The 21,173-nt window shown below is 45.9% G+C and overlaps 1 protein-coding gene across 1 annotated transcript in view; it reads left to right on the top strand.

The window, feature by feature from the left end:
• The window catches only part of stxbp2 (syntaxin binding protein 2), an 82,741-nt gene extending 70,420 nt beyond the window's left edge, over nucleotides 1-12,321 (top strand). Inside the window, exons 14-19 of the mRNA XM_070867252.1 lie at nucleotides 196-334; nucleotides 2,895-3,001; nucleotides 4,179-4,277; nucleotides 4,748-4,833; nucleotides 6,649-6,806; nucleotides 8,649-12,321. Coding sequence (XP_070723353.1) covers nucleotides 196-334; nucleotides 2,895-3,001; nucleotides 4,179-4,277; nucleotides 4,748-4,833; nucleotides 6,649-6,806; nucleotides 8,649-8,728 — 669 coding nt within the window. The 3' untranslated portion in view covers nucleotides 8,729-12,321. The remainder of the gene's footprint in view (nucleotides 1-195; nucleotides 335-2,894; nucleotides 3,002-4,178; nucleotides 4,278-4,747; nucleotides 4,834-6,648; nucleotides 6,807-8,648) is intronic.
• Nucleotides 12,322-21,173: the final 8,852 nt, after the last annotated feature.

Genomic DNA, 21,173 nt, shown 5'->3' with positions numbered 1-21,173 from the left:
CCCAGGGGATTTGTCACCGTGACCATAACAACAGCATCTGAAGTCTTTTCAGTCGATGCCTTTCAAAATCTATCTCATTGTATTTTGACCTGATTAAAATTAAGTAGTCTTTGTAATTTCTCTGTGTAAAAACCTGTAATTCTAAAGAATATTTGTACATCAGATTAACAAAATAACCTTGTGGCCTATAAACAGGACCTGGCCATGGGAACTGACTCCGAAGGGGAAAAGGTTAAAGATCCTATGAAAATAATTGTGCCGATTTTACTGGATACCAACATCAAATCCTATGACAAGATTAGGATTATCCTTCTGTACATCTTCCTCAAACAAGGTGCAGTATAACTTTCAGAAAAAACAGCATTTTTGTATTTAATTCCAACGCATTGACCAATGCTCGCCTACAGTGGTCGTCAATTTTCACCCCTCGCACGCAACCGACCAGGACTCTTGGTTCAATCCTAATATAGTTTTAGCACTGGTGTTGACAAACTCTTTGTGTTGCCTCAGTGTAAAACTGCAGCATAACTTTTGAAGTAAAGTAATTGAGTTGCTGACCCAGAACATTTTGGCAAGTGGGACTGGGAAGTGGGTGGTTCCTCGCTGGCCCCTCGCCTCTGCAACATGGGTTTAAATCCAGACAGACTGACTGTGTCAGCCGTGGCTCAGTGGGTAGCACACTCTCTCCTCCGAGTCAGAAGGTTGTGGGTTCAAATCCCCACTCCGGGGACTCGAGGACATAAATCCAGGCTGGGAGGGAGCGCTGCACTGTCGGATGTGCCGTCTTTCGGGTGAGACGTAAAACCGAGGCTCCGTCTGCCCCCTCGGGTGGACATAAAAGATCCCGTGGCACTATTTTGAAGAAGAGCAGGGGAGCTATCCCCAGTGTCCCGGCCAATATTTATCCTTTAATCAACATAACAAAAACAGATTATCTGGGTCATTATCACATTGCGGTTTGTGGGAGCTTGCTGTGTGCAAATTGGCTGCTGCGTTTCCCACATTGCAACAGTGACTACACTCCAACAGTACTTAATTGGCTGTAAAGCGCTTTGTGACATCTGGTGGTCATGAAAGGCGCTATATAAATGCAAGTATTTTTATTTTCTTCTGGTTGTGCAGGTCCAATGTGCAATGGGTTTGGGCGGTCGAAATCCTGTCTTGTGTGGGCATGAGCCTGTGCTGCAAAACAGGCCTAAATTCTCTGCTAATTGGCAATAGTTGTCAAGGCTGAGATCAATAAATTTTTGGGCACGAAGGGAATCGAGAGATATGGGGTTTGGGCGGGAAGATCAGCCAATGGCGGAGCAGGCTTGAGCAGTATGGCCTACTTCTGCTCCTATTTCTTGTGTCCTCGCAACAGAATGTTGATGTAGGAAATGGGGCAAAATGGGCACATTGACGTATTATGGGTGCTCTTCGAAGGTTGGGGCAGAGGCAGTGTTCGAGCAGAATAGGTGACCTTGTACACTGCATTAATCTGGGAGTGCTTGATGCTAACGCGGCTGCCTGAAATAGAAAGTGTTTCTTTCCTTAGCATTAACATCCCTCACCTTGAGCGCACACATTTTACCTTTTTAATTTTATTATAGAAGCATTTTTAAATAAAAGATGAACAACTGAGGTAATTTGACAAATGTTTGATACCCTTGAGTGAAGTGGCGCTTGGAGCATTGGAAGTAGAACATTTCTTTAAAATCTGACGCATTAATTGAAGTCCCGTTAAACTTGAACTTTTTTTGCATGATACTGAGCCGTGCACACAGGAAGGTGCCGAGTTCAATCACCTCTGTGCTGAGTTAACTGGTCTCCGTCAAGCTTGCACTTGGCCTCAGAACCTTGGGAGAAGGCAAACGTTCGCTGCCGATCGCTGTCCAGTTGCCGCTGCTGGAAAGTCTTGCTGTGTGGATGTTTGGCAAGGATTTGTGCGAGCTCAGCTTGGGTGTCTGCCGCATTAATGTTCCCTGTCATTTTTGGGGGGGGGGGGGGGCCACTCGGCCCCTTTAACAGGCTGCGCGGTCCATTCAAAATTCTGCGCATGCGTATTTTTTGTTCCATTTTTAGAAGCCCTAGAGCGCCGCGCAGCTAAATAGTGCCTTTAAGGTAAAATGTCCCAAGGCACTTCACAGGAGTGTTGCGCAATAAAATGTGACTCCGAGCCGGATAAGTAGAAATTAGCGCAGGAAGCTTGGTCAAAGACATAGGCTTTAAGGAGCATCTTGAAGGAGGATAGCGAGGTGGAGAGGTTTAGGGAGGGAGTTCCAGAGCTTGGGGCCTCGGCAACAGAAGGCATGGCCACTGATGGTTCAGCGATTTATAATCAAGGATGCTCAAGGGGACCGAGTTAGAGGAGCGCAGACATCTTGGAGGGGGGGGTTGTGGGGCTGGAGGAGATTAGAGATAAGGGAGAGGCGAGACCATGGAGGGATTTGTAAACAAGGATGAGAATTTTGAAATTGAGGCGCTGCTTAACCGGGAGCCAATGTAGGTCAACGAGCACAAGGGTGATGGGTGAGCGGGACTCGGTGCGAGTTAGGATACAGGGCTGCTGAGTTTTGGATCACCTCGAGTTTACATCGGGTAGAATGTAAACGGCCAGCCAGGAGAGCGTTGGAGTAGTCAAGTCTAGAAGCAACAAAAGGTATGGATAAGGGCTTTAGCAGATGAGCTGAGGCAGGGGAACATTGTTCCACATGCAGACAGCCCTGCCAAAATCCACTGTCATTGGACCAATATGAGGAACGGCAAGTTGAGCAACATCCCAGAAGGCCATTGGTTCTTGTGGAAGCATAACCCCTTGCGAGCCAAGAGGGGAGACTGTTATAATAAACATTTTCTTCATTATTGTAAGATATTTATATTGTCTCATTTTCTACTGTGCTTGGTTATTTCAGGGATCACCGAGGAGAACCTCACCAAGCTTATACAGCACGCAAACATTCAGGATGACAGCAATCTCATCCGAAACATGCAGAACCTGGGCACGACCATTGTAACTGGAGTATGTATCGCCTGAATTGACAACATTCGGTTTTTAGGTCACATTTAAATGTGTGCAACAACCCAGCCAGTAACATTTCAGTGCCAGCTGTGGCTCAGTGGGCAGCACACTCACCTGAGTCAGAAGGTTCTGGATTCAAGTCCCACTCCAGAGACTGGAGCACATAAATCTAGGCTGACGCTCCCAGTGCAGTGCTGAGTGAGCGCTGCACTGTCTGAGGCGTTGTCTTTCGGATGAGACGTTCAACCGAGGCCCCGTCTCTCAGGTGGATGCAAAGGATCCCATGGCACTATTTTGAAGAAGGGTATTATCCCCAGTGTCCTGGCCAATATTTATCCCTCAGGATGGTGGGTGACTTCATAGAATCATAGAAATTTGCTGTATGGAAGGAGGCCATTTCAGCCATTGTGTCCGCGCCGGCCGACAAAGAGCTATCCAGTCTAATCCCACTTTCCAGCTCTTGGTCTGTAGCCCTGTAAGTTACGGCACCTTCAAGTGCACATCTGAGCACTTTTTTAATGTGGTGAGGGTTTCTGCCTCTACCACCCTTTCAGGCAGTGAGTTCCAGACCCCCACCGCCCTCCTGGGTGGAAAAAAATTGCTCTCAAATCCCCTCTAAACCTCCTACCAATTACTTTAAATCTATGCCCCCCTGGTTGTTGACCCCTCTTCTAAGGGAAATAGGTCCTTCCTATCCACTCTATCTAGGCCCCTCATAATTTTATACACCTCAATAAGTTCTCCACTCAGCCTCCTCTGGAGGAGAACTTGGAGATGATGGTGCTCCCATGCGCCTGCTGCCCTCATCCTTCTAGGGGGTAGAGGTCGCGGGTTTGGGAGGTGCTGTCAAAAGTCTTGGCGAGTTGCTGCAGTGCATCTTGTAGATGGTACACACTGCAGCCACGGCGTGCCGGTGGTGGAGAGAGTGAATGCTTCACACAGTCTAGCAGAAGACCAGAAAAGATCATCGTGTCCTGATTTGATTTGGAAGTGGCAAAGAAACCTAGGTTGGGCGAATGAATGTGTGGTGACATTTTGGATGTATCCCCTTCAAAGTAAAGTTGACAAACTGCCATCAGCAAGATGTCGAGAAATGTTGAAAATGGAAAAAGACAGCACATGTTGGGAATCTGAAATTGGAGATGTTAACATGTACTTTTTTTCCCTTCATTTTAAGAACGGATCCTCTTCGAAGTCTAAACTAGAAAGAAAATTACGACCAGAATCTACTTACCAGCTCTCCAGGTGGACTCCAGCCATCAAAGATATTATGGAGGTACGGTGGTGGACGTGTCAGAGTATGGGCCTCCGACCTGCGGGGGGAGCTGTTTGCTACATTACGGCTGCTGTATATTCATTGATTGTAGAAAATGAGCAGTGTTTCTGCATCTTATTGCTTGCTGATACCTCAAGGGTTTCACCAAGAAGCAGTGGGATATGTGTCTTTTGACTAGCAAAATTAGAGGTAGAGAATACAGTGTTGTATATCATATAAAATAGAGAATAAACGATTCTTGGGGAATGTTGCAGTTGTAAAACACTCTGACTATCGATGATGGCATAAGCGATGCTGTTGTTCATAATGTCCTTGTGTGTTGGATATTGAACACACTACTAAAGGTAGTATATGTACTCAGCATCTCATCTGAAAGATGTATTATTCTGTGTTGTGAATTGGACATCTGTCCAAATCTATTGTGTTGCAATGGTGTGTACATTTCATCTAATGACTTGTAATTCTCACAGGAAGCCACAGAGGAAAAGCTTTGCAAAAAGCTATGGCCCTTTGTGTCGGACCCTGCCCCAACTACAGCAGCACAGACAGCAGTGAGGTACGTGAGCGATGAGCCCCCTGCGTGCCTGCTGGGATTGCAATCCCTTTGTTACCTCTAGACTTGCCTATTCCATCGCACTCCTGGCTGGCCTCCCACATTCTACCCTACGTAAACCAGAGGTGGTCCCAAAACTCGGCTGCCCGTGACCCAACTCGCACCAAGTCCTGCTCACCCATCACCGAACTAAATATTTAGGTTGTTTTACATTGAGAACTTCTAATTTAAAATAACAGTAAAATGGCAGCCGGTCAGAGACTGCGGTGGGACAGAAAAGGACCCAACGAGTTCTTCCATTTTGCCTGTGAATGTTTTAGGCCCAATTTAAGATGATGTAGCTCGCTGACCTACATTGGCTTCCGGTTAAGCAACGCCTCGATTTCAAAATTCTCATCCTTATTTTCCAATCCCTCCATGGCCTCTCCCCCTCCCTATCTCTGTAATCTCCTCCAGCCCCACCCCCGAGATATCCGCGTTCCTCAAATTCTGCCCTCTTGAGCATCCCTGATTATAATCACTCAACCATCTGTGGCCGTGCCTTCTGTTGCCTGGGCCCTAAGCTCCGGAACTCCCTGCCTAAACCTCTCTGCACCTCTCTCCTCCTTCAAAGACGCTCCTTAAAACTTACCTCTTTGACCAAGCTTTTGGTCACCTGCGAAAATTTCTCCTTGTGCGGCTCGGTGTCAAAATGTTTTATCTCCTAATACTCCTGTGAAGCACCTTGGGACGTTTCACTACGTTAAAGGTGCTATATAAATGCAAGTTGTAGTTGTCATTCGTGGGATTTGTTGCATTGATTGAAGAATGATGCCTCCGGAGGGGAAGAGCTTCAATGCTAGCAAATGTGACCAGTTTCATACCATCAGTTTGTTTCTCCATGCCTCAAAGATTATGCTCCGATTGCTTAAAGGATGGTGAAGAACAAAAACCAGAACAATATCTTGGCAAAGACAAATTTGGGTTTTGCAGAGAATGTAGAACGAGAGGGGAAATAGGGTTACTAAGCGGAGGCAGATTCAATCGTGGCTTTCAGTAGGGAGTTGGATAAGTACCTGAAGGGGGAAAAAAAAATGTGCAGGGCTACAGCCAAACAGCGGGGGAGTGGGACTGGCTGAGGTGCTCTTGCAGAGAGCCGGGACGGGCCAAATGGCCTCCTGTGCTGTAACCATTCTATTGATTCAACACAAGAAAATGGGAATATTCTTTCTGTAGAGGTGCTGCTGTGTAAAGTCATTGTACATATTGGAGAGGGTATGGATAGTGTAGAGATTATGTTGCTGGTCTCATAATCCAGAGGCCTCGATAAATAATCCAGTGTACATGAGTTCAAATCCTACCGTGGCAGTTTGAAAATTAAAAAAAAATGTAATCTGTAACTTTAAAAGCTGATATCACCAAAACTGCGCAAGAAGCTGTCAGATTGTTGTGTAACCCAGCCAATGAGCTGACTTTTAAATTGGGGGGAAAAAAAATGCCCAGCCCTTTTTAAAGGGCCCGCGCGTCCCAAAAATAAAATACAAGGAACATTGGTCCCTTACTCGATCTGGCCCATATGCAACTCCAGTCCCACACCAACGTGGTTGATTCTTAGCTGCCCTCAAGTGACTGAGCAATGCTCTGGACAATTAGGGATGGGCAATAAATGCTGACCTTGCCAGCGACGCCCACTGCCCAAAGTAATGGCTTCTTGCATTTATGAGGGTTCGATTGTTTGCGTGCACATTGTATTCCAATGCTGAGATTCTGCAAGCCTTTTGTTAATGGCACATGGGAAAACTTTAACTAGTAAAGTGAACTTTTGTTACTTCCCCCAAGCGCCCGCTTTGGCCATTGGCACAAGAACAAGACCCCAACTGAGTACAGAACCGGACCCCGGCTCATTGTTTTTATCGTCGGAGGTATCTCCATGTCTGAGATGCGCTGCGCATACGAAGTAACGAAGGCCACAGACAACAAATGGGAGGTGTTGATTGGTAAGTCTGCCAGCTCTGTTTCTCTCCATCGTTGGCCCCCACTGCAAATGCATTGAACCCCCCCCCCCCCTCCATGCCAAACCTTTTGACTTCTGACCTAATCTGTCTGGCAGTGTTTAAAACTGAGTGAATATTGACACCGCTGTATCAACCAATGAATTGGAGGCGGGGTATGGGATTTGTGGTTTTAATTTATTTCTAAACTACAGCAAACCCAAGTCTCCGAACCCATGACCAAACTACAGCAAAGTCTCCCGACTACAGCAGAATTATTTCTTCAGCACACGATTGACGGAATCGCCCAGTCATCTCCATTCTGGCCGGGACTTGTGTCCGCCGGGCTCAGTGCGTAGCACCCTCGCCTCTGAGTCAGAAGGTTGTGGGTTCAAGTCCCACTCCAGAGACTTGAGCACATAAATCTAGGCTGACACTCCCAGTGCAGTGCTGAGGGAGCGCCGCACTGTCGGATGTGCCGTCTTTCAGATAACACCTTAAACCGATGCCCCAACTGCTCTCTCAGGTGGACATAAAAGTTCTGGCGGCACTATTTTTAAGAGCAGGGGAGTTATCCCCGGTGTCCTGGGGCCAATATTTATCCTTCAATCAACATAACAAAAACAGATTATCTGGTCATTATCACATTGCTACTTGTGGGAGCTTGCTGTGCGCAAATTGGTTGCCACGTTTCCCACATTACAACAGTGACTACACGCCAAAAGTACATCATTGGCTGTTAAGCGCTTTGCGACATGTGGTTGTGAAAGGCGCTATATAAATCCAGCATATTTAAAATCGTAACCCCCCCCCCCCCCATAGTTTTTCTTTTACATTTAATACTGTTTTTGTCCATTTAACACTTGATTATAAATGTAGATACCACCATGCAAGATTTAACATTGGTGGAGTAAGGCGTGCAAAATAACTGTACATCCTTAATGGTTTAAATTTATTCAGAGGGAACTTGGAATAACCTGCTTGGAATTATTTTAGAATTTGGAACAGCATTCCTCATTGGGGAGGGAGAGACAAGTTTAACACTCGAGACTTTCACAGGAAGAAAGAAACTCGGGCAGAGCTACGGCCTTTCAAACCTGCTCCAATAAGATCGCGGCTAATCATCGACCTCAACTCCGCTTTCCTGCCCGATTTCCATATCCCTTGATTCCCCTAGACTCCAAAAATCTATCGATCTCAGCCTTGAATATATTCAGAGACTCAGCATCCACAGCCCTCTGGGGCAGAGAATTCCAAAGATTCACAACCCTCTGAGTGAAGAAATTCCTCCTCATCTCAGTCCTAAATGGCCAACCCCTTCTCCTGAGACTGTGACCCCCTAGCTCTAGACTCTCCAACCAGGGGACACATACTCTCAGCATCTACCCTGTCAATCCCCCTCAGAATCTTGCATGTTTCAATGAGATCACCTCTCATTCATCTAAACTCCAGAGAGTATTGGCCCATTCTACACAATCTCTCATCATAAGACAGCCCTCTCATCCCAGGAATCAATCTAGTGAACCTTCGTTGTACGGCCTCCAAGGCAAGTATATCCTTCCTTAAATAAGGAGACCAAAACTGTGCACAGTACTCCAGGTGTGGTCTCACCAAGGCCCTGTACAATTGTACCAAGATTTCCTCACTCTTTTATATCTCCTTGCAATACAGGACAACACGCCACTTGCCTTCCTTATTGCTTGCTGTACCCGCATGCTAGCTTTGTGGGGCTACTGTATTTTTTTTCCCCTTGACAAAACTTTCTGCAGGGGAACATTCTTGGGAATGAGACATTCTATAGTTTGATCAACTCCAGGCCAACAATTACCTGCCTTTTGTCTCCTCTAGGTTCCACTCACATCCTGACTCCTGAAAAATTCCTGGACAGTCTGAAGAATTTAGACACACCTCTGGAGGCTCAAAGCTGAAACTACCCTTGGATGTTCCGCGAGCCCTTCCAGCAACTTGGAATTTTCTGACTGTGATTAAACCCACAGAAAAGTGAAAGAGTGACTCTAAATCAACTGGCTGTATGTTAAGCTCATGGAATTAGATGTAATTATTTATTTATCTTTTAAATTGAAGTTTACAGTTGTATCTTTTTTAATTGTCGAGCGTGGGTACCATCAGTGCTAATTTACTTGCCAATTAGAGAATTGGGCAATTATTCTCTTCCCCCAGCTCATTTCTCCCCACGCCCTTTTCTCGTCTGAAGATGCCAATTCTTGCTTGGACTTTGGTTCATAAAATGCTGTCAATCCCCCTGTACCTCAATCCTGTCCTCACCTGGTGTGTGTATATGTGTGAATATACATAATATAATATATACAAACACACACACCTTTCCAACAAAGATCAGTTAATTTTTTCTTAAACGAGTAGCAAGTTGACTTTGACAAGTTTGTTGTGGTAACGAAGCATGCAGGTCAGGGAGCTTCCATCTTCGGTGCCTGGCCTGCATCGGATTTGCTGACCTCAGCCTGGTTAGCACACTGGCAGTGCTACACTTGGCCTTAAGCCGTGGCTCAGTGGGCAGCACTCTTGCCCCGGAGTCAGAAGGTTGTGGGTTCAAGTTCCACTCCAGAGACTTGAGCACAAAAATCTAGGCCGACACTCCCAGTGCAGTGCTGAGGGAGTGCTGCACTGTCGGAGGCGCCATCGTTCAGATGAGAGGTTAAACTGAGGCCCCGTCTGCTCTCTCAGGTGGACGTAAAAGATCCCATGGCACTATTTAGAAGAGCAAGGAAGTTCTTCCCCACTGCCCAGGCCACTATTTCTCCCTCAAACAACATCGCACAAATAGACTATCTGGTCATTGCCACATTGCAGTTTGTGGGAGCTTGCTGTGCTCTAAATGACTGCCGGGTTTCCTGCATTACAACAGTGACTACACTCCAAAAGTACTTTATTGGTCGTAAAGCACTTTGGGGCATCCGGCAGTCATGAAAGGTGCTATATAAATGCAAGTCTTTCTTTAGGAGTGAGGACCCAGCCTTATTATTTCCTCCCTGGCCCACAGTCGTTTGAAGTTGGCTATAGCAAAACCCCCCCCCTCATCTTGCTTAAGGTGAGGTCTGCAGACTCTGCACAGGCTAGCAATTAAACCCCACCCCAGGCTAGGGATTAAACCTTGCCCCTTTCCTGGTCTGTATGTCTCTGTAGCATAACAAACCTGTTGAAGTTAACTCGCTATTGCATTGTCAGTAAAACTTTTTAACCAGCAGAAATTAATCCTGAGAAGGGCCATAGCATGCACCTCTGGTACAGACGAGAAGCTGGTCCATTGGGCAGAGAATGAGTTGGCAAGAGCCCGGGTGCAATGAGCGACTGAAGGGGGAAGGATAAGATGCACTGATGCTGCCTATTAACTTGTGAAGTGCTTTGATTTTTAAGCTCAACCAAAGCTGGTAAGGAACTTGCTTCCTGGTTAGTTGTTTTCAGTTACGACGGAGGTTAAAAAGCCTTTCTATTAATGTATTATTGCATTGCGTGCCTCTTGACCAATGGAAACTCCCGTGTAAACACATTTTAATGCACTTTGCATTCTCTGTAAACTGGAAGCAGGGACCAAATCATAAAGGATTGTATATTTGTGGTGTGTTGCATAATCTTTAACTTTACCTCCTTTGCTTGCAGTTGTTCTGCAATCTCAACAGGCAATTAAACTTGTTTTAAATTATTTAGGTTCAGATAAAGGTAAGGCCCTTCCGATCCTTGCAGAATACCAACCAACAGCCTTCCCATTATTGCTTTTTTTTTAAATACAGGCACACATGACCTCTGTTTAACATTCACCGAGCAACAACATTTTATTTGGTTAAAAAATGTAAATAATGAAAAAGTAAATTTATGGCAAAATTATGTTATCAAGATCAAGAGCTCGATGGGACAGATGTTGAGTTTGGACATCACAATCACGGATGTTAATCTGAGGCCAAAACAAATTACATGTAACGCTTTTCATATCCGTAACATTCGGTAATCCTCCTTAAATTGACAGCCTGTCAGATTATGGTGATTTGCTCTGGTGTTGATGGTGCATTGCAGTGTTGGGTTCCCCCGTGACCTATTCAGGAGTCTCTGTGTATTGCCATTTCCCCTCTTTTACCCCTCCCCATCCTTTTAGAACAGGCCCTCTCCACTCCCCTGGCCTTTGGTGGCAAGCAGGAAACACGAGGGGGGCGAGAGGCGACTGACTTGCTCTCCGACTTTTCCTTCTACGGGGAAGGATCTAACTTCTCCTAGTTTCCCCCCCCCTCCCCCCAGGCCCTGCCAAACCTGCTATGTGTGGAATCATGGTATAAACCTACATCCGACCACTAGTTGGCACCATGCATTGCAGCAGCTGGCACAACACATCCCATCGGTGTGAAATAAGAGACATCTAATCAATTACTTTAATCTCGCTAGTTGATCCAAAGATGATACTTTAATAACATTTATATTTGCATCTGAACACTTATTACCTCAAGACAAACTATTCGTAGAGAGATAGAGGAAATCCTATTGCTAGGATGAACGCTTGCCTTTTGGGAGTATTCTGAATTTATTTGTCAGTAAGCTCACTAACACGACAGGAGAATGTGATGCCCGGAGAATCTGCCTCCCCCTCTCCTCAAAGTTTTCTCTGAGATAGAACTGTCGCATGTCCTTGATCCGTAGCGGCAACGGGTGTGGCATGTTTGTGTTTTTTTTTCTTTCTTTCACACCGGCACAAAGACCACTCCTGGTTGCAAACCCCCCCTCCACACATTTGCCAAATTTCGCACCCAAAGGAGATATTGCAACTGTCGCAGCGCAAGACCAATCTGGCCAAGTGTTTCCCCGGGAGGTCGGCAGGAAAGTGACCGTACCCTTTGATCCGCGCCAGTTCTGATTCTGTGAGTGTGTCGGTGTAGATTGCATGTGTTCACTTTCGAAGCTTTATTGCACTAACCAAATGCATTGCAGCCACTCTGTGCACAAGTTCAACTGTATATGAGAATTTTTTTTTCTTTTTTTGATGCATTAGATGTTTGTAAATTTGGTTTCAAATGAAAGCCGTACCGTGTGTGTTAATTCATCTGTCTACATTGAGATTTCCTTTATTTTAAATGACATGTAGACACTTTGGGTGGATCCATCTGGTCATGGATAACATTACAATCCAATCTTTGTTTAAACTATTCACTGAGAATTTCTTGCATGCTACTGTTTTAATACTTGTGCCTTGATCTCGTGTTTGCTCATGATTTGTAATCAGTTTAGTTACAATGTACGTTTGAACTTCAGAATTCCACCCACTCCCACGACGCCAGTTTTGCAAGGAATGTTGAATGAGGGTAACGCATGCTCTCTGACCTCTTTACTGCAATCATTTTAAGAAATCTCCTGAAACTTGATTGTAACAAATGTGTTTTACATTGGGGCATTTAAGAAGCCGGTCCTGTGGTAAGCACCATTTACAGCTCCAGACGCACTTGTGCAGATCTGTCATGACTGGACAAATACACAATAATATTTAGTGTGTTTTTAGCGGGGGGGGGGGCGGGGGGGGGTGTTCGCTGCACATGCACGAAGCTACCAATTTAACGGTAGAAGCTGTAGAATACTGAGCCTAGCTGGCAGTGCCCAGGCCCGTACCGCTCGGGCTGCGTCTGGCTGTGGATTGCGCTCTGTCCGCTAGGCAGAAGCTCTCCCACGTATGTCCTGACACGCGGACTCCACTCGTCTGAGGGGGAATGCTCAAAAGCATGGGCCGGAAGGCCCACTTTCCCATAATATTGAACTGGTTCGGCAGTGAGTTTGTATGTTTACCAGACCCTCCCCCGGTGCACTTTTTAGGCCCAGCTTCACACCGTGCTGGTGGTGTATTCCATACAGTGCCATGCCCTGTGATGCTTTAACCACCCCCCGCCCCTCCCAAAGAACACCGTCTTACACCATTGGGCTTCAGTACGTTCCCCCTGAATCTGATCAATGCTTCACTCTCCGTGGTCCTGCTACCATTTTTACACTGGTGTACACAGTCTAACCACGGCCTTAATATTGGCCACAGTTTCTGTTCCCGGGCCTCTCCTTCCTTCACCAATTGAACTTGAGGTCGCTCATTTTGGGAGGGTATATAATCACATGCTCACTCTTGCCATGGAGCAGTTAATCGCAGCCTTGGTGGGGGAGGCTAACTAGCTCTCTCTTCTGACCTATTTTAATCTTTTGTGCCCCACCATGTAATCTGCCTGTGGGTGACCATTTCAGTGGGTTTAATTGCATTGTGTTCATGATTTATCTAGACGGCAAAAGTTGATGTAAATATTTCCTCTTTTAGTAGTAGTAGCCAGAATCATTTTTGTATATGTGCATTTAATAATTAAAGTCCTATAAACTCATACGGTTTACGTTGTATATCTGTGCACTCTGTGTATATGTAATGACTGTACCTGTTTGGTATTTACTTACTTGAATTCATCTGCAGTATGTCATGTATTTATAATTTTTTGTTTAAGCAAGAAAGGCCTTGCATTTATATTGTGGTTTCACAACCTCCGGATGTCCCAAAGCACTCCATATCTAATTAACTATGTTTGAAGTGTAGTTGCTCTTGTAATGTACGGAAATGCAGTAGTCAATCTGCACACAAAACAGCTGATGGATGACCACACACTATGTTTTGGTGATGTTGGTTGAGGGATAAATATTGGCAAGGATACCAGGACTTCCTTGATCCGCCTTCTTGAACTGCTCTAATCCGTGTGGTGAAGCTACTCCCATCGTGCTGCTAGGGCGGGAGTTCTAGGATTTTCACCCAGCGATGATGAGGCGTCCCAAGTCCGGATGGTGTCGAGCTTGTCCTTCTAAGTTGGTGGAGGTCACGGGTTTGGGAGGTGCTGTCGAAGAAGCCTTGGCGAGTTGCTGCACTGCATCTTGTAGATGGTACACACTGCAGCCACAGGTGGAGGGAGTGAATGTTGAAGGTGGGTGGACAGGGTGCCGATCAAGCGAGCTGCTTTGTCCTGGATGGTGTCGAGCTTTTTGGAGCTGCACTCATCCAGGCAAGTGGAGAATATTCCATTGCACACTTGACGTACCTTGTAGATGGTGGAAAGGCTTTGGGGAGTCAGGAGGTGAGACACTCGCCACAGAATACCCAGCCTCTGACCTGCTCTTGTGGCCACAGTATTTATGTGGCTGATCAGGTTAAATTTCTGTTAAATGGTGACCCCCCAGGAAGTTGATGGTGGGGGATTCGGCGATGGTAATGCCGTTGAATGCTATGGGGCGGTGGTTACTCTCGCTTGTTGGAGATGGTCATTGCTTGGCACTTGTGTGGCACGAATGTTACTTGCCTGATGAAAGGTGAAGCGGGCACATCCTGATCAGGTGACTCATTGCCACAGAATGCTCCGCCTCTGACCTCTTGTATTTATGTAGATGGTCCAGTTAAGTGTCTAGTCAATGTTCACCCCCCAGGATGTTGATAGTGGGGGATTCAACACTGGGAATGCTATCAAATGTCAAGGGGAGATGGTTAGATGATCATTGCCTGACACTTGTGTGGCATGAATGTTACGTGCCACTTATCAGCCTAAGCATGGCTGTCATCCAGGTCTTGGTGCACATGGACACGGACTGCTTCATTATCTAAGGAATTGCGAATGGAACTGAACACTGTGTAATCATCCCCACTTCTGACCTTTTTATGATGGAGGGAAGGTCATTGAAACAGTTGAAGACGATTGGGCCTAGGGCACTGCCCTGAGGAACTCCTGCAGCAATGTTGCATCATCTAATGAACCCTTCACCTTTTTCAGTGATATCCATTATGTAATGAGATTGCCAAAACTACACCGTACTCTACCCAAGACTAACCACTGATGTACAATTTTAGTACTTTTTTTAAAATTGAGCCAGAAGGGCATTGAATCACATTAGCCCTTATTGCCATTTTAGAAAGAAAAAGACTTCCATTTATATAGCGCCTTTCACGACCACCGGATGTCTCAAAACGCTTTACAGCCAATGAAGTACTTTGAGTGTAGACACCGTTGTAATGTGGGAAACGCGGCAGCCAACGTGCGCACAGCAAGATTCCACAAACCTAGAATCCTGCTTTTAAAGGCCTCCTTGAAGACGAGCAAATATTTATAGTCATACTTTTTAAACATTTGATCGTTTTACAGGCTAGGAATTGCATCTGTCGAGGGGAGGGGAAGGAGCAGGACCAGATGCTGATTGCACGAAGTGTGTGTTGGGGTTGACTGGAGAACTCCCCTTGACTTGACACTGGGGACAGCTCTTCGAAATAGTGCCATGGGATCTTTTGCTTGGGATCGGCCAATAAATGCTGGCTTTGTCAGTTCCCGTATTTGAATAGGCAGACGGGGCCTCTGTTTAATGTCTCATCTGAAAGTCGGCACCTCCGACAGTGCGGCGCTCCCTCTGCACTGCACTGGAGCGTCGGCCTTGATTACGTGCTGGAGTCTCTGGAGTGGGTGACTCTTGAGGCGGGAGTAAAATTACTGCCAATGGATCCACAGCTGACGTTTGCGAACTTCGATCATCTCTTTACCTGCCTTGTATTTTAATGATGTCGGCCTTTTTGGTTTTAACTAAAAGGAATCCTTTAACATATTCAAAAGGAAGTTAGATGTGGCCCTTACGGCTAAAGGGATCAGGGAGTATGGAGAGAAGGCTGGGGTGGGGTACTGAGGTTGAATGATCAGCCGTGATCATATTGAATGGCCTGCTCCACCTATTTTCTATGTAGATCTCAACCTTGTGCTACAATCAAATCCTAAGTTTGGGATACATATTGGGAACGCCATTTAATTTCTTAGGAGTAATGTTGGTGCCCAAAAATGAGCAGTAGGTCAATTGCGATGCAGGGGAGAATAATTGTCACACTTTTTTTACTTGCAAAACAATGGCATGCTATGAAGGAAAGCGGTGATGTCACAATAGAATAAGCAGTTGCATCGGACTGCAATAGAGAAACCTCTGGAGACAGTGCAGTGGTTTGCAAAATTGCTGTCCATATATTTTTGTTAACCATGTAAAAAAAAATAATGAAATTAGCTTACATTTATATATTTATTTTGATCCTACTACACTGTTGGTGTTCCCTTGGTAAGTATGAGTTCTAGTTGTTTCGGGTTAGACTGTGTCCGGAACCTGTGCTGTTTCCCAATTCTGTCCCGAGGGGTATACTTAACATAACGTAAGAAATAGGAGCAGAAGTTGGCCATTTTTCCCCTCGAGCCTGCTCCGCCATTCGATAAGATCATGGCTGATCTGATCATGGACTCAGCTCCACTTCCCCAACTGCTCCCCATAACCCTTCACTCCTTGACCATTCAAAGATCTGTCTATCTCCACATTTTTAAATATATTCAATGACCCAGCCTCCACAGCTCTCTAGGGCAGAGAATTCCAAAGATTCACGACCCTCTCAGAAGAAATTCCTCCTCATTTCCGCTTTAAATGGGCAATCTCTTATTCTGAGACTGATTCCCCAACGAGGGGAATCATCCTCTAGTTGAGCCCCCTCAGGATCTTATACGTTTCAATAAGATCACCTCTTATTCTTCTAAACTCCAATGAGTATCGGCTCAACCTTTCTTCATAAGACAACCCCTTCATCTCGGGAATCAACCTCGTGAACCTTCTCTGAACTGCCTCCAATGCAAGCATATCCCTCCTTTTTTAAATGCGATCAAAACTGTATGCAGTACTCCCAGTGCTATACCTTTCCCAATGTGCAGCAAATAAAGCCTGATACAGGTTGAGCGTCCAAAATCCGGAGTTCCAAAATTCGGAATGTTCCGGATTCTGGACACCAGGCCGATCCGTGGTGGGGTCATCTGGAAACTGGAAAATGCTCCGAAATCCAGACTCCCCCACCCACCCCTGCCTCGGCGGCCTGACCTTGCCCGGTCCCGGCTCCTCTTACCCCGGCTACCGACCCCACTTACCTCGACCCAGGCAAAGACATTCCAAAATCCGGAATGGCCTCGGTCTCGGACGCTCAACCTGGACTCCCTTCAGATTAAGTCACAGTTTAATCAGGCCTGCCAAATTGTAGCTGTCAAACAGTCACCTACCCCGCCCCAAACATCCTGAAAAGAATGGAACCCATAAAAGTGGCTGCAGTGTGTTTGGAGATTTAAACTTACTACGAAGGTGAGGTGACCTTGTATGCTCGTTACGCAGGTTTGCTGTGAAAATGAAAGGAGCCCATTTTTTTTTTTTGTTGAAGAAAATATTTTACAATGAGCAGCAAATTCCTCTTTAGAATGAGCATGTCTTGGTTACCTAATAAAATCCCCATGATATTACACGGATACTCGGGATCACAACCAATCCTGATCTAATTCACATCTGAGACTTTCTGGTAGGAGCAGACACCCGAACTGCTTGTTCTCCTCTAACCCAACCCCACCACCACCCTGGTCCTTGCCCCCTGCCTACGGGCACTCGTTTGTGATAGTTGTAGAAACCCTGAAAAGATTTGCATTTATATAGCGCCTTTCACGACCACCGGACGTCTCAAAGCGCTTCACAGCCAATGAAGTACTTTTGGAGTGTCGGCACTGTTGTAATGTGGGAAACGCAGCAGCCCATTTGCGCACAGCAAGCTCCCACAAACAGCAATGTGACAACAAAAGAAAAGATTATCTGGTCATTATGTTGATCGAGGGATAAATATTGGCCAGGCCACTGGGGATAACTTCTCTAGTCATCTTCGAAATAGTGCCATGGGATCTTTCACATCCACCCGAGTGGGCAGCCGGGGCCTCGGTTTAACGTCTCTTCCGAAAGACGGCACCTCCAACAGTGCAGTACTGTCCCTCAGCATTGCACTGGGAGTGTCAGCGTAGATTTATGTGCTCAAGTCATTGGCGTGGGACTTGAACCCACAGCTTTCTGACTCCAAGGTGCGAGTGCTGCCCACTGAGCCACAGCTGACACCTAGCTGCCACATACTATCCTGACATTAACTGATGCTGGGACCTTCCCAAGTCTGCACAACTTAGTTGCCCACTTGTACATAACAATTCAGCCATTGTGGTTGTTATGTATGAATAAAGAGTCTGACTGGATACTGTGAGCTCAAAGTAAAGTATGACCTTAGTCTTTTATTGCAGGTCTCCAGAGTGCCTCTCCAGTCTGTGAGGCCTCCTTAAGTACCTGTGCTCTTGAGATTGTGGGATCCCTTGGGACTCCAGGGGATGAGCCCTCTGGTGGCAGTACAAGATATATACAAGTTTACATATATAACAGTGGTAGCTGTGAACATTTTGGCTTGGGAATAACTGTATGAAGAGAGCACAATGGGGCAAAACCCAACAGCTCAGGTCCTGAACCTATCAAATCTCTGCTAAATTTTATAGGTTGTGGCGTGCCACTCATAAAATATGAAAGTAACTATGCCAGAGAGATGCGTCCTGGAGAGTTCCCATGGCAAGTCCAATTGCAGTTGAACTGGAGGTACTTGTGCGGCGGTGTTATACTGGACCGGTGGTGGGTTCTGACAACTGCACACTGCATTTTCATGTTGTAAGTAAAGTTGTATTTTACATAAGAAATAGGAGCAGGAGTCAGCCATTTGGCCCCTCGAGCCTGTTCCGCCATTCAATACGATCATGGCTCATCTGATCATGGACTCAACTACACTTCCCCGCCCGCTCCCCATAACTCTTGACTCCCTTATTGTTCAAAAATCTGTCCACCTCCACCTTAAATATATTCAATGACCCAGCCTCCACAGCTCTCTGGGGCAGAGAATTCCACAGATTCACAACTCTCAAGAAATTCCTCCTCATCTCTGTTTTAAATGGGTGACCCCCTTATTCTGAAACTATGCCCCCAAGTTCTAGATTCCCCCACGAGGGGAATCATCCTCTCTGCAACTACCCTGTCAAGCCCCCTCAGTATCTTATATATAGATCACCTCGTATTCTTCTAAATGCCAATGAGTATAGGCCCAACCTGCTCAACCTTTCTTCATAAGGCAACGCCCTCATCTCAGAAATCAATCTAGTGAACCTTTACTGAACTGCCTCCAATGCAAGTATATCCTTCCTTAGTTACAGAGACCAAAACTGTACGCAGTACTCCAGGTGTGGTTTCACCAATACCCTGTACAGCTGTAGCAGGACTTCTCTTCTTTTATACTCCATCCCCTTTGCAATAAAGGCTGACGTTCCATTGCCTTACTAATTATGTGCTGTACTTGCAGGCTAATTTTTTGGGACTTCTCGTTTTTGGCTACTGTGAAGAATCCCATATGCGTATTGTCTCAATATTCATTTATTGCCCAATGACTACGCCAGTATCAACACCCCACTGCCTGCTGTACTCAAACTGTAGTGACCCTTGGTCCTTTATTCGTAACTCAAGTGAGGCACAAGCACGGTGGTTGCCTTTTATACTGGGCCCTGCACACCTATGCAGGTGACCCTCAGGTATCCCACTGCAGTGCCCTCTGGTGGACAGCCTCTGCCACGGGGCAGGAAACCCCGGTCTCCACTAGTTGCACCCTCTCGTGGTGCCAGCATAATATATACACAGTGTAAACGTTATTGATAGTACATCAGGTAACAAGTCTCCATCTTATGCAACTATACAGTGACTACACAGAGAGTATATCTATAGTCTGTATATATAACAGTGCTAAGTGTTCTTTGCAGCTTGAGTGGAAACCTTCTAAAAGATGCACAGACTCCTTTCAATAATTGGCACAGAATAAAAGTCTTACATTCCCATATGTTTCCCAAAGCTCTCCACCACTGGAGTTTTCCTCAGATCCTGTCTGGATCTGTTGTAGACTAACTGATGAGAGACTGATTGCCATGATTGGTCAACAACTCCGTTATCGTTGTACCAAAGCAGGTTGGTAGAAGGTGAACGAGATGGACCTTGATCTTTTCTCATCTAGCAATTCCATATTCATAAATAACAATTATTTTTTTTAAATGAGGCAATCGGATGGTAATTTCCTGCTGGTTTTTGCCGAGTTGACCTAACCTCTGTGCCCAAACCTGCCACCTCTACCACCTCAAAAGGGCAAGGGTAGCAGGCAGCATGAGAACACACCAAGTTCCCCTCCAAGTCACACACACCATCCTGACTTGGAAATAGATCAGCCGTTCCTTCATCGTCGCTGGGTCAAAATCCAGGAACTCTCTCCCCAACAGCACTGCGGGAGTACCTTCACCACACGGGACTGCAGTAGTTCAAGAAGGTGGCTCACCATGACCAATTCTCAAGGGTAATTAGGGATGGGCAATAAATGCCGGCCTTGCCAGCAACGCCTACATCCCATGAACAAATTTTAAAAATAATTTATGGGCATCTGCAATCTGGAGTGAGCTTCCTTGAGCAATGGTAATTTGCTTTTAATTGATCATAGGATGACCTAATTAGATCACTACCTCCAAAGGGAGTAATTGAGCAGGTAGATCAAACCTGGTCTGGTCTGTGGTTGTGGCCTTCAAGGTGCAGATAGCTTGGACACACTATCATTTCAGCAGTAGACAGCTTTCCTCAAGCATGCCCCTTTATACACACACACACAGCTCTCGAGGTATAAACTGTCATGTATGTAGACCATATATACTAACTGTATAGTCACATAAGGTGTGCCAACAGAGGGCACTGCGGTGGGAGACCTGAGAGTCACCTGCATAGGTGTGCAGGGCCCAGTATAAAAGGCTGCCCACCATGTTTGTGCCTCACTCTGGAGTTACAATAAATGGGACTAAGGTCACAACAGCTCAAGTACAATACCAATACAATTCCCCTCGTGGAGTCATTCATAAGAGTATTAAAGACATAACATAAACATTTCCCTCATATAGTAATACAATGTTGTTATAAGGTATAAGAACATAAGAAATAGGAGTAGATCATGGCTGATCTGGTCTTGGCCTCAGCTCCACTTCCCTGCCCACTCCCCATAACCCTTGACACCCGCGTCATGGGATCTTTTACGTCCACCCAAGAGAGCAGACAGGGCCTCGTTTTAATGTCTCATCTGAAAGACGGCCCCTCTGACAGTGCAGCGCTCCCTCGGCGCTGCACTGGGAGGGACAGCCTAGATTTTTTTTTGTGCTCAAGTCTCTGGAGTGGGACGTTGAACCTACAACCTTCTGACTCCGAGGTGAATGTGCTATCCACTGAGCCACGGCTGACATGAAGTGGATGAGGGAGGCAGACGGGAAAAGGTGTTGCTCTGAAATTGCTGAAGTCCGATGCCAACGGAGCTGCTGTGTGTTTCTAGCACGTTTCAGCTTATTTCCAATGCGTGTAGCCTGTTCTTGTTATATTCTTTACTGAGCCATATTTCATCTCTTGTCTTTTACGTTGTTCAACAGCTCCGAGGAACTATATGAA

This window comes from Pristiophorus japonicus, chromosome 24 (assembly GCF_044704955.1).
Source record: "Pristiophorus japonicus isolate sPriJap1 chromosome 24, sPriJap1.hap1, whole genome shotgun sequence".
In the NCBI taxonomy this organism is placed as follows: Eukaryota; Metazoa; Chordata; class Chondrichthyes; family Pristiophoridae; genus Pristiophorus; species Pristiophorus japonicus.
The sequence above is the reverse complement of the archived record's forward strand: the minus strand, read 5'-3'. Positions and strand labels throughout refer to the sequence as shown.